Below are 12,540 nucleotides of genomic sequence, written 5' to 3' on the forward strand. Positions count from 1 at the left end.
GCCGCGCCCTCCGCCCTGCCCCTCAGCTTCCCGCCTTCCCATTGGGCGAGTGCGCTGTCAGTCCGAGGCAGCTCCTCCCTCCCCGCCGCTTCTCGCCGGCCTATTGGCCGTACGTGCTGCCACTCCGCGTAGTTGGCCCCGCCCCGGTGCGGACAAGGGCGGGCGGGGTGAGGGCGGGGCGCGGCACGTGGTGGGGCGGGGCCGGGGGGGCCTCCGGTGAGGGCGGGGAGGGGGAGGGGGAGGGGGAGGGGGAGGGGGAGGGGGAGGGGGAGGGGCCGGGGCCGGGGCCGGGGCCGGGGCCGGGGCCGGGGCCGGGGCCGGGGCCGGGGCCGGGGAGGAGGGGGAGGGGGTGGGGCCGGGGGGAGGGGGGGGCTCCGGGGGGTCGGGTCTCCGGTTTGGCTCGGCTAGCCCCGGCCCGCCCGCCAGGCAGCTCCCGCCAGACCTCCCGGTGCAGCCCCCGGTGGGGCACGACCGGTGCCGCCCTCGTTCCTCTTTTTCGTTTTCTCTCACCGGATGCCCACAAGGACCGGGCCTCCGAACCCCAGCGCCGCGGGGGAGCGCACGGGATGCTCCAGTCGTGGGTTCCCCGCCCTTCCCACCCCATCCACACATTCCCACAGACCGTGCGGCTGGGTTCGGAGAGTCCCCCAGGATCCCATCCTGCCGCCGGCATCCCATCGATCCCTGAAATCACACCTCGGGGCATCCCAGCCCCGCAGCCCTCTCTTGAATCCCACACACAGCGCTCCTGCTGGGCACGTGGCTGCCAGCAAAGGCAGGGCCCGGAGCGTCAAACCCGAGGAGAAAATACAGAACTTTTCCCGCGGTTGTTGCTATGGAGACAGGAGCAGACGGGAACAGCTCGTTATCCCTCTCCCTCCTGCCCTGAGCGCCCTGTGCGCCCATCTCGGGACGGAGGAGAAGAACGACAAAGAAGACGAAGAGGACGGATGCTGCGGGCGCAGTGACAGACGCTGACACCGCTTCGTGGTTGAGAACTCCGTGTACTTGCTCCAACGATCCTTTGGATCCCATCCACCCCAAAAATGCTCCCAGGAGCCGGGTCCGGCCGGGAGGGAGGAACCGTAGGTGCGGCAGCTCCGTCCCCGAGCCCACGGCACTGGCGCGTCCCGGGGGGAAACAGCGAATCCTGCAATTCCTGGGGCCGGGGGGACCGACGAGGGTCACGGACAGAGAGAAGACCCTCAGAGCTGCTCTGGCCCGCGGTGGCACCGCCGGTTCCCGCTGCCCGGCGAACCGGGAGCGTCCCGGGAGCGCCAGAGCGGTCCTGCAGCCCCCGGAGGCGCCGGCCGAGACCGGGACGGCGGTGTCCGTGCCCCGATCCCTCCCGGGCCCCCCTCGGTCCCCTTCGGTTCTCCCACCCCGCCCGCCGGGCCCGCTGCCATGGCAACCTGGACGTCATAGGGGCGCGCTTTGCGGCACGGCGCGAGGGTTCGGCGCGACACTCGGTGGCGCTTTGCGGCAGTACCGGCGTGCGGAGCCATGGCGGAGGAGGAGCTGGTAGAAGCGGCGGCAGGGAGCGGCAGCGAGAGCGAGGAGGGGGTGAGCGGGGCCGGAAAGCGTGCGACGGGCTCTCCGGGCGGCCTCCACCGCTGTTTGCGGGGCTCCGGGCGCTCTCCTGGCCAGGATGGGCGCAGCGGAGGACGGCGTGGCCTGGCTGGGGATGTCGGGCCGAGGATGTCGGGCCCGGCACCCCGCTGGGCGGTGCCGTGGGGGCACCAGGGAGCACGTGGGAGGGGGCGCTGGGGCCATCCCCGCGGCCGCGCTCTGCCCGGTTGGGTCTGTGACCGCGTGTGCCGTGTGACAGGAGGATGGCGAGCGGCGGCACCGGCAGCTCCTGGAGGCCATCAGCGTCTTGTCCGGACGGAAGCGGTGAGTGGGGGGGTACGGGCGTCCCGCTTTTGGGCCCGGGGGCTCCTGCAGCAGCCGCATCGCGAGAGGCTGCACAGGAAGCGGGGGCAGAGGGGACGGTTCTCGGCCCTTGCCCTCGACACCGGCCCCAAACCCTCCAGAGCACCCGGGGCATACGAGGAACCTTTGGGGTTGTTTTCTGTCTCTCTCTCGCAGGCGGAAGCTGGCGGAGCGCTCGGAGGCGAGCGGGCAGGTGTCTGAGTTTAATGTCACCTGCAAAGGTGAGGCAGGGAGCTGGGCAGGGCTCGGGGATCTGGGATGGCGGTGCCCACCGAGAGCCACTGTGAGGGCTGGGACAGCTCCCTCACCTGGAAGTGCCACACCTGTGCGTAGGTGCTGGGGAAAAGCTGGTTCTGTCGGAGCTGCTGCAGCCCATTCAACCCAAATCCACGCTGGGCAGTGTGAGGAAGGAGCTGGCCAGAGTGAAGCGGAAGGCGGCGGTGGAGCTGCCACTGAGCAAAGAGGAGGCCAAGAGGGTGAGTGCAGGGAGCCAATGGGGTCTGAGCTGAGCCCCCAGGACCCCCGTGCTCCTCCTTGATGCCGGCATCACCTTTCTTTGCCCATCCTGTTCCCCTCCAGGTGGTGAGGGAGGCTGCCTACGTGACAACCTCAAAGGACGTGGGGAAGTGGCAGCAGGTGGTGCTGCAGAACCGGCGCGCAGAGCAGCTGGTGTTCCCCCTGCGGCAGGACATCGCCACCGTCACCCCTCTGGAGAGAGTCACCCCGGCATGGAAGGTGGCCACTGGGGTGTCACACAGCTCGGGTGGCTCTGGGGGTGTGGCCAGGGTGGCTCCGGGATCAGCTGGGGCAGGTCGATGTCTCCTGGCTGTGCTGGGGGCAGTGATGGCAGGCCCAGCCTGGCGGTGACACTGGGCAGGTGCCCGCTGAGCTTGGGAAGGTTAGAAGGGCAGTCTGTGTTCGTCTCACAGGTGTGTAAATTCCATCTGGGACAAGCCAGGTGAGAGGGTTTGGAGTCTGCTCTGTCCCTTCTCCTCCTTGTAGCCTCTCAAGGCCAGACACATGGGAGTATCCCTTGGCCACAAGTGCTGAAGCAGAGGCAATTAGTTGGTTTGCCAAATCCTGCATGCCTGGAAAATTTTCTTGCTAAAGAGGGATATGTTTGGTTTTGAATGCAAGTTCCTGTGGGGTTGTGCTGCTGGCAGGAATCCATTGCTATCCCTGGGAGTTGTCAGTTGCCCAGGTGAGTGAGGGGCAGCCCCTGCTGAACTTCCAACAAACCTGTCACTCACACTGATCTGCCCAAAAGTTCCTTTCTGTTTTGGAGGGACATGGCATTGTGTGGCCTGGAACTCCTGCTCCATGCTTTTTGTGTGGTGCACCCTGGTCAGCGCTGCCTGGCTGCTGGAAGGCCATTTTTCTAATGTGGGAGGAATTCTACCTGCCCTCACCTGGCCATGTGGCTGGGAAAGTGCCCAAGGGCTGTGGTATGGGACCCGTGAGTGGGGCTGTGACCACCCAGTCCCCCAAGACAGGGGACTGGGGGCCTTCCACAGACCAACTTGGGGGCAGTGAGAATGGATCGGGACATCCAGGGGAGCACTGACCCTTGCAGTGGCCCTCATCGTCTTGCCATGTCTACTGTCCCAACAGGCCCGAACTCCACTGGAGCAGGAAATCTTTGGATTGCTCCACAAGACACAGCAGCCCGTCACAGACCCACTGCTGACACCTGAGGAGATGGCCTCAGTGCAGGCCATGAGCTTGGAGGAGGTGAGGCTTTACCTCCATTGGGGCCTGGCTCTGGGGGCCTCACCCCGTGCTCCCCATGCCTCACCCCGTGCTCCCCATGCCTCACCCCGTGCTCCCCATGCTTCACCCCGTGCTCCCCATGCTTCACCCCGTGCTCCCCATGCCTCACCCCGTGCTCCCCATGCCTCACCCCGTGCTCCCCATGCTTCACCCCGTGCTCCCTGGCAGGCCCAGCGCCGGCGGGCAGAGCTGCAGAAGGCCCGGGCAGTGCAGTCCTACTATGAGGCCAAGGCTCGGCGAGCAAAGCGGATCAAGAGCAAGAAGTGAGGCTGTGTCTGTGCTGGGCTGGGCACACTGGGAAGGCAGGGCAGCCCTGCCTCGCCCGTGGCCTGCCCGGCTCCTGAGCCGCCCCTGTGCCACAGGTACCACCGCGTGCTCAGGAAGAGCCGGAGGCGCCAGGCCCTGAAGGAGTTCGAGCAGCTGCACAAATCGGACCCTGCGGCCGCCTTGGCACGTCTGGAGGAGCTGGAGCAGCTCAGGATGCAGGTGCTGCATTGGTACCTCTTCCTCACCCCTTGGGAGAGCCCTGCTTCTTGGGGAGCTCTGTGTGATGCTTCTCTTCCCCCAGGAGCGGATGAGCCTTAAGCACCAGAACAAGGGAAAATGGGCCCGATCCAGGGCCATTATGGCTAAGTATGACCTCGAGGTGAGATGGAGCCACAGAACGGTTTGGTGAGAAGGGACCTTAAAGCCTATGCAGTTCCACCCCTTTGCCATGGGCAGGGACACTTTCCACTAGACCAAGTTGCTCCAAGCCCCAGTGTTCAGCTTGACCTTGAACATTTCTGGAGATGAGGCAGCCACAGCTTCTCTGGGCAATCTCTGCCTGCGCTTCCCCACCCTCACAGGAAAGAATTTCTTCCCAATATCCCATCTATCCCTGCCTTCTTTCAGTGTGCAGCCATTCCCCCTTGTCCTGTCCCTCCAAGCCACGGTATAAAGTCTCTCTATCTCTTATAATCCCATTTATATATTGGAATGCCATGACAGGGTCTTCAGTGTTGCTTGGGGAAGGGGGGTAGGCTGAGGTGGGCAGGGAAGGTTGGGAATGTTGTCTCTGTCCTGCGTTAGAGCCTGTCGGTGCCTCCCAGGCCCGCAAGGCCATGCAGGAGCAGCTGGCCAGGAACAAGGAGCTGATGCAGAAGGTGCGGGTGGAACCGCCCGAGGAGGAGCTGTGTGAGGTGCCCGAGGAGGACACCACAGCCTTGCCCATGCCCGGCGGGGCTAATCCCTGGATGCTGGGCAAGCCCAGTGGCCTGGCCCCACAGCCTGAGGCACAGGAGGGTCCAAGAGATGACACAGTGCCTGGTGCTGTGGAGAACAAGGACAAGATGGAGGAGGAGGAAGAGGAACTGTCAGAAGAAGAAGCTCTGCTGCAAGACTTTGAGCAGAAGCGACGGGAGCGGACAGGGAGCCCTGAGGGGCACGGCAGAGACCATGGTGAGGAGCTCGAAGCCCAGAGCTGGGTGGGCTGGGAGTGCTGCAGGCTGGACAAAGGAAGGAGGATCTGGGGACTGTTTCTGGCTGATTTCACACAGCTGTCCTTACTCTCTGCCCTGTGGAGTGACCATTCCTACCCTCAACACGTAGGTGCTGATGAGACTGAGAGTGGTGCTGAGCAGCCCAGGGACAGTCCAGTCCCCCCAGTCTGTGCTGAGGAGCTGGTGAGCACAGGGCCAGAGCCTCCCCCTCAGGCCCAGGAACAGCTCCTGCTCTCAGAGCAGCTGCGCCGCGTGCAGACCATGGAGGATGTAGAGAGTCTGGCTAAGGAGGAGCTTGTGGAAGAGCAGGAGAAGCTGGTAACCCTGAGAGCAGGGAAGCAAGCACAGCAGCAGGAGGAAGGCAGAGCTGGGGACAGACATACCAAGAAAGCACCAGCCAAGAGGAAGATGATCAGCTTGGAGGCTGTGCTGGATGGGAAGCCCCAAGAGATGGACTGCCCCAGCCTGCCTGTAGTCCTGGAAGAGGAGGTGAGCAGGATGTGCCTAGTCCATGCTCCCCAGTATCTAAAACACCCATCCAGTAATGCCCAAACTTTTAAGTCCCAGTAACACCAAACCCTCTCCTGGTAACCCTAAACTCCTTTCCAGTAACCCCAAACCTCCTTTCAGTAACTCCCAGGAACCCCAAAACAGTAACTCTAAACCTCCTCCCAGCAATTAGAAGCCCCAAACTAGTAACTCCCAGTAATCCTTAACCCCCTTACAGTACACCCCAAACCCCCTCCAGTAATGCCCAGTAACTTTTACCCCCTTCCCACTCTCCCCAGTACCCACAAACCCTCTCCCAGTGCCTCCCAATTTGTGCCAGTCTCTCCCAGTTCCCCCAATAACCATTAAACCCACTCTGTCTTGTCCTCGTGCAGGAGGGTGGCATCGAGCAGCGTGGGATGATCACGGAGGCCTTTGCTGGGGATGATGTGGTCGCTGACTTCCGCCGGGAGAAGCGCAAGGCAGAGGAGGCGGGGAAGCCGCAGCTGGTGAACCTGGTGCTGCCAGGCTGGGGCGAGTGGGGCGGCAGGGGCCTGAAACCCAGCACCAGGAAGGTCAAGAGGTGAGAGGGGTAGAGCTCAGGGTTGTGCCCAGCCCCATGCCATCCCTGACCCCTGACTTGCCCACAGGTTCCTGATCAAGCCGCCGCCTGCCCCTCCGCGGAAGGACCAGCACCTGCCCCACGTCATCATGAGTGAGAAGCGCAACATTCATGCGGCAGCACATCAGGTGGGGCACACCTGGTCTTCATGAGAGCTCCAGCACCTCGGCAAGCCTGGGGCATTCCTGTGATCCTTTCCCAAAACGTCCACAATCCCTGCCTGTAATCCCTGCCCAAAGCTTAGCCTCCAGCTTAAACAGCTCAGAAATGAAGGAGGAGGGATGTACAGGGCTGCGAGGGATGTACAGGGCTGCGAGGGATGTACAGGGCTGCGAGGGATGTACAGGGCTGCGAGGGATGTACAGGGCTGCTCCCTTGGTGGTGGTGGTGGTGGTTGTTCCAGCCCTCTTGGGCTCTGCTGTCAGCGGAAACGGAAGCAGAGTGTGAGTAGGTCCTGAACAAATGGGAAGCAGTGAGCAGCATGGGAGCAGCATGGGCTGGAAAAGCTGGGCTGGGTGGATCAGGGCCATAACCCCTGTGGTGTCCCCACAGGTCAGTGAGCTGCCCTTCCCCTTCGAGCGGCACCAGCAGTTCGAGCAGAGCATGCAGACACCCGTGGGCCCCACGTGGAACACTCAGCGTGCCTTCCAGAAGCTGACAGCCCCTCGAGTCATCACCCGCACTGGCCACATCATCCAGCCCATCTCGGCCGAGGACGTCCCCGACACAGCGCCCAGCAGTGGGGCCAGGCTTGGGGGAGAGGCCATGCCCGGGAGGAAGGCTATGTCCGGGGGGAAGGCTGTGCCTGGGGAGAAGGCACAGCCTCGGCGCTGCAGAGTGCGGTAGCTCTGTGTCTGCAGCTTGGGCCTCAAACTGGAGTGAGCGGAGGAACCAGGAACAGCAGCAGCAGCTCCTGGTTCTGTCCAGTTCCTTCTACCTCTTTCTCTGCAATGAAACCCAAGGCTGCCCTTCCTGTGCTGTCTGCATGGCTGCCTTGGCAGTGTCCAGGGCTAGGTTGGGCCCTCCATCCTGTCCTTGGGGTCCATGCAGGGTCAGATGCTTTGGCTGAGTTGAGGGTGAGAGCTTGGGGTCAGGAGCTCATAGTGGGGCGCATCTAGGAGCATGGTGAAGGACTGGAATAGCTGTCAACATCCTGTCCTTTGTCTTTTATATCCCTATTTTTGTACCTATATAGATCTTTAAACCTTGGCCAAAGGGGCTTTCTCCCCACCTTGTCTTGCTGAGCCTGGCCTCGGGAGTGTTTCTTAGATCCCACCTGCACTCCCAAAGTACCTGCTCAGCCCTAATAAACCTGATCACCTGGAAATGGCTCTGTCAGGTACTTCTGCTGTTCTGCACGTGCTGGGAGCTGGCTCTGTCCATGGGCAGACCACACTACTGCTGCCCACCTCCAAGCCCGTGCTCTGTGCCCAGCCACCCCTTGGAGTGTGACAGTGAAGTGCCTCTCAGGGGATGGTTGATGCATTCATCACAAGTGGAGGGATGTTCCAGAGCCTTACAGGCTGGGCAGGGACCCCTCCAGGCCTCTCGTCCCACTTACTACGTGGCCTTTGCTCAGCACCAGTTGGAGAAACACTTCCTGGCCCCAGCGAAGGAGCCGGAGCTGCTGCTGATCCCAGGAAACGTGTCCGTCGTGTCAAGGACGCCTCCTCCCACCTCGGCACTGCAGCCTGCCCCGGGCACGGCCTGTCCTTAGGGCTGCCCTTCTCCTTTGCAGCCGGGTCAGACCAGGAAATGGGGGTCGTGCTGTGGGGTCGGGACGCAGGCACCCTCCGTGCTGACTGCGGGTATCCGTGACTCCCGCAGGGCCCTTCCTAGGCTGGGAGCTGACGTGGGGCAGGTGTCGCAGCTTTGCCGGGGACACACTCTGGCCCCTGCAGCACCCGGGGCCGGGGAGTCAGAGGGCGCTGGCCCGTGATGGGGCCACGGTTGAGTTGCCTGGGAGGAAAAAAAAAAAAAAAAAAAGAAGCGGAGAGCCTTTTTGTGCCGTGACGCCGAGAGCCCCTCGCGAGGCTGGTGGCCCCAGCAGAGCCTGTGTCCCTCTGCCATGGGAAACCTTCGCCTCGGAGATGTCGTGAAGAGCGGGGGGGTCGTGTTTGTTTTAGTAAAAGGCGAAGCGCCCTGAAGAGGGGGAGGCAGCGTCCCGTGCCAGCCCCTCCACCTGCCGGCAGTACCCCAGAGCCGCCCCCACCCCCGGAGGCACCGCTGTCCCTGTCCCTCTTGTAGGGGCCCTCCTTCGCCTGCCCTGGCCAATGGCGCTGCCTTCCTCCTCCCAGGCCCGGACGGTGTTTGGCTAGACACGATGGGCTGTCCCAGCACCCAGCCCACCTCCTCAGCTCCAGCCCCGGGACGCTCGGGGTGCGCGGGCTGGGAACGTTCCGCGGGCCCTCTTACAGCAGAGCTGGTTCAGGCTCAGCAGGACCTGCGGGGTGCTGTCCTGCTGTTTGCCTCTCTGCAGGAAGGGGGAACCCCCCACGTGCCTTCAGCCCCCGAATTTGGCCCACCCCACGGCAAAGGATGCTGCTGCCGTGCGTGGTGTCACCTGTGTCCCTGGAGAGAGGAGCACTGCCCCGCGAGGTCTGGCCCTGCCCTAGCCTGAACTGGGACCTCCCCAGCTCCGATGCGATGCTCCCTCCAGGGCCGGGAAGATGGTGGCACCAGCGCAGTGCTCAGGTGCAGATCCTGCAGAGGACCGAGGCCGGCAGGTGTAACACCAGCTCAGAGCTGGAGCAACCAAGTCTGCAGCTGTCACAAACTGGATCACCGGGAGCAGCAACAAGACCTGCCGAGGTGCAGATCCCTGAATGGAACCCTGCCTCACACAGAGCTGGTGGGTCTGGTAGCCTGAGCAGGGGTGATGCTCAGCGTGGGAGGGAATAGCTGTAGCCACCCATCTGGAGCTGCCTCATCCTGTGAGGGAGAGCAGTACTGGACTGGACTGGCTTGAACTGGGACTTCCAGTGTTCAGAGATGCTTCAAAATTAAATGGGGACAACATTAGCATGAGCTGCTGTGTTGCGTAGGTGGGACCCTGGTGCGGAGTGACCACTAGTGCTGACATCCCCGCCCCTCCAGGCTCCTGCTACAGCACAGGCTTCTGTGGAGCCCCCACATCGAGGCAACACTTGGCCTCCGACTTCTCTGCAGAAATGGATTTACTGGGCACAGCAGCTTGGGGTTTTTCAATTAATAACCCATTCCAGGTCTGCCGCAGGAAAGGGGGATGCCAGGGATGCCCACTTGCAGCATCCCAGGTCGGCGGGGAAGGGGGCGAGAGCCCTTTGCAAGGGGGCAGAAACGGGCCGGGGAACCTGGCACTGCTGCGGGCTGGGGTGGCTCTCTGCAGGGACTTTCCCAGCCTGATCGTCGTTCTCCCCGTGACCGCCTCAGGCTGCCAGACAGGGTGCGAGTCGAGGAGAACCCGGACAAAGCCCTGTTGTCGCCGGCCACCGCGTGAGCCACGGGAGAACCGGTGCCGCGGTGCGAACACGCAGCCCTCCCTCGGCAGCCCGAGCGCCGCGTCCCCTGAGAGCCGCGAGCGGCTGCGGTTGCTCTTACTGGCCTACTTTCCGGGCTACGTCAAAGCCGGGCTTACGGAGCGGGGAGCCGCGGCAAGGGCGGCCGAGCTGCTCCCGGTGCCAGCGGGGAGCGGGGGCTAATCCGGGCCCGGGGCCGCCCGGCCTGGCGGGCACACGGGCGGCGGACAGCGGGTCAGGGCCGGCGGCGCTGCCGTGGGCTGGGGACAAGCACGGCCACCGCGAGGTGCCCCGGGGCAGGGACCCACCCGAGAGCAAGGGCTGCTCCAGCGCCGGGGAGCTGCCGGTGCAGCCGGGCTCCTGCACCCAGCGTCCCGGGAGGCCAGTAAGAGCGGGATGGAGTAAAAGGCAGATTTAAAATCAACAAATAAAAGGCTTTTGGTCGCTTTTTTTGTTTTGTTTGGTTTTGTTTTGTTTTGTTTTGTTTTTTTGGGGGGGTTGTTTGTTTGTTTCTTTTTTGTTATCTTTTTTAAATGCAGGCTATAAATAACTTGTAAAATATTTCCTCTGGGCTGTTTCTGCAGCTGAAATCTTGTCCCTCTGTCTTCCCAAGCTCCGGATGTGAATGCGAGCACTGAGGCCGTCATGGAGCACCCCTGGATCCCTGGGATGGATCCCTGTGCCTTTGCCCATTGGGATCAGGGAATTTCGGTGTCCCTGAACACCTCCAGTCCCCATGGGCTGGAAACGCCCCCCCCAGAATGGGCCCGAGCTCCACTCCCCAGGGTGCGAGAGGGGCTGAGCACCGCCCCCCGACCGGGCGGAGGCGAGAGGCTCAGCCTGGCACAGTGCGGGACAAACAGGACAGGGGAGGCAAGTCTGGGGCTGGAACGTCAGGCTCAGAAATGCTCTCCCCAACACGTCCCGTGCCGGGAACAGGGTCTCTGCTCCCCGAGTCTCTCAGCCTCCATCGCCCCGCACCAGGGGCGCGCTAACATCCCATTCCTCCTGCCGCGGTACCCGGTGCCCGGCGCATCCCGGCCGCATCCGGGCGCCGCAGCGGTTTCCGTGGAGATGGCATCTCCCAAGCCCGCACCGCCCGAGCCGGGGGTTTCCATGGAGATGCCGTATCCAGCACGGCACAACCTGAGCCGGAGATTCTGCCGACATGCTGTAGTCGGGACCCTCACCCCGCAGCGGGGCCATTCCCGGGGACGTGGGTGGCCAGGGCCCTCTGTGGCTCGGGGGTGCCTGTGGTGTTACCCACCGCTCCTCACACGAGTTCTGTGACAGCGCTGGGACACCAATACCTGCAGCTGTGAACATCCTGAGGGAGCTGTCGCCAGCCTTGTCACCCTCCAGAGCAGGAGCCCACTCACTTGGGCTGTCACATTCTGTCAGGGTCTCCAAGAGATGGTGGGTCCCTACCTGTACCCAGCTGCCTGGAGACGAAAGGGGGAAATCCCTGTGTCCCCTGATGACTTTGTCCCAGCTGCTACCCTGCAGTTCCCACAATGACTCAGGGTGGGATGTCAGTGGCACCAGGTGGGAAGAAGGCACCATGCTGCACTCCTGCACCAGGGGATGAGGTACCCAGACACAAACCAGTGGCATCCTAGAGCTGGGGGTCACCTGTTTGAGTTCCAGCACAGCCAGCACACCAAAAACTTCCCGGGGGAAACATGAAGGGCCTCAAAGGGCAGGACTGAGGTCAAGTGGAAGGGTGAGCAGAGGCAGATGTCCTCCTGGCAGGCAGCTGTGTGTACGTGTGCCCTGGCCAGTATTATAATAGCAGCTTCATTTGAGCACAGCTGCCGCAGAGGTGACACCTTCCGTTCTGCACACAGCAGAGCTCTGGCAAACCCCAAGCTCCTGCTGCAGGGATGGGGGCAAAGCATGGGAATGCCCCTGGGGCACACGCTGGGACATGCTGGGACACACTCCTGCCCACTTGATGACTGTGGGAGATGTGGAGCTGGTTCAGGCCCCATGTCCCTCCTGGCCTCAGCCCCCTCCATGCTCCTGCTCCACCTTTACTCCCAACTGGACCTTCCTTGGCCACCCTTGTCCTGCCCAGGCCAAGGCCATCTGGAGCCTCCATGGGGGCTTCTCAGCTGGCAGAGCAGTAGCAGCCAGGAGCCTGGGGATGATGCCTGAGGCCGGGCATTGCTAGCCATTCCAGCCTCCAACTCCTGGGGGGCCTCAAGCCCCCACACAGCCTGGCCACTGCCAGGACTGCCAGCAGCACTTCCAGCATCCCCAGGCACAGGCTGTCGGATGCAGCACTGCAGTCAGAGCCCAGCTCTTTGTCTGCTGTTATAATTAGGAGCCCCCCCGGTGGCTACTGAGGCTGGACCTGGGAAGCTCAGGGCTGGGGAACAGACACTAAAGGAGCTGGAACCCGGGATGGCAGCCTGGGAGCAGGGGCAGGCCCTGTTCTGCCCATAGCCAGCTACTCTCCAGAGCCTTGTGCTGCATTGAAAAGGGCTGGAGTGGAGCCAGGGCTCTGTGCAGTCACCCCTCTCACCCCTGCCAGCTCTGCAGGGCTCCTCACCTGATTTCTGAGGCTCCCCTGGCACCCCAACCTCTGCTCACCCATTGTATTCGCCTCCCCTCCATCAGTTTGCCCTTGTCCTGGCTGCCAGCTATTCCCTTGGCTCCCAGGCACAACATGGTTCCTCCCTGCCTTATCCTGGTGATCCCACATTCTCACCCGTCAGTGGTGCTCTCCCAGCCCAGTGCTTCTCCT

General features: G+C 62.9%; 1 protein-coding gene across 1 annotated transcript; it reads left to right on the forward strand.

Moving 5' to 3' along the window:
• The first annotated feature begins 618 nt into the window (after positions 1-618).
• On the forward strand, positions 619-7,621 carry UTP14A (UTP14A small subunit processome component). The gene is made up of 14 exons (XM_059859328.1): positions 619-1,563; positions 1,829-1,893; positions 2,089-2,153; positions 2,266-2,408; positions 2,512-2,667; positions 3,544-3,663; positions 3,871-3,965; positions 4,065-4,188; positions 4,271-4,348; positions 4,794-5,142; positions 5,293-5,672; positions 6,068-6,255; positions 6,323-6,422; positions 6,847-7,621. Exons 1-14 carry the CDS (start codon positions 1,504-1,506, stop codon positions 7,138-7,140), a joined length of 2,217 nt encoding a protein of 738 aa, XP_059715311.1. The 5' UTR covers positions 619-1,503; the 3' UTR covers positions 7,141-7,621.
• The last annotated feature ends 4,919 nt before the right edge of the window (positions 7,622-12,540 follow it).

The sequence above is a fragment of the Haemorhous mexicanus genome, chromosome 14 (genome assembly GCF_027477595.1).
Source record: "Haemorhous mexicanus isolate bHaeMex1 chromosome 14, bHaeMex1.pri, whole genome shotgun sequence".
Lineage (NCBI taxonomy): Eukaryota > Metazoa > Chordata > Aves > Passeriformes > Fringillidae > Haemorhous > Haemorhous mexicanus.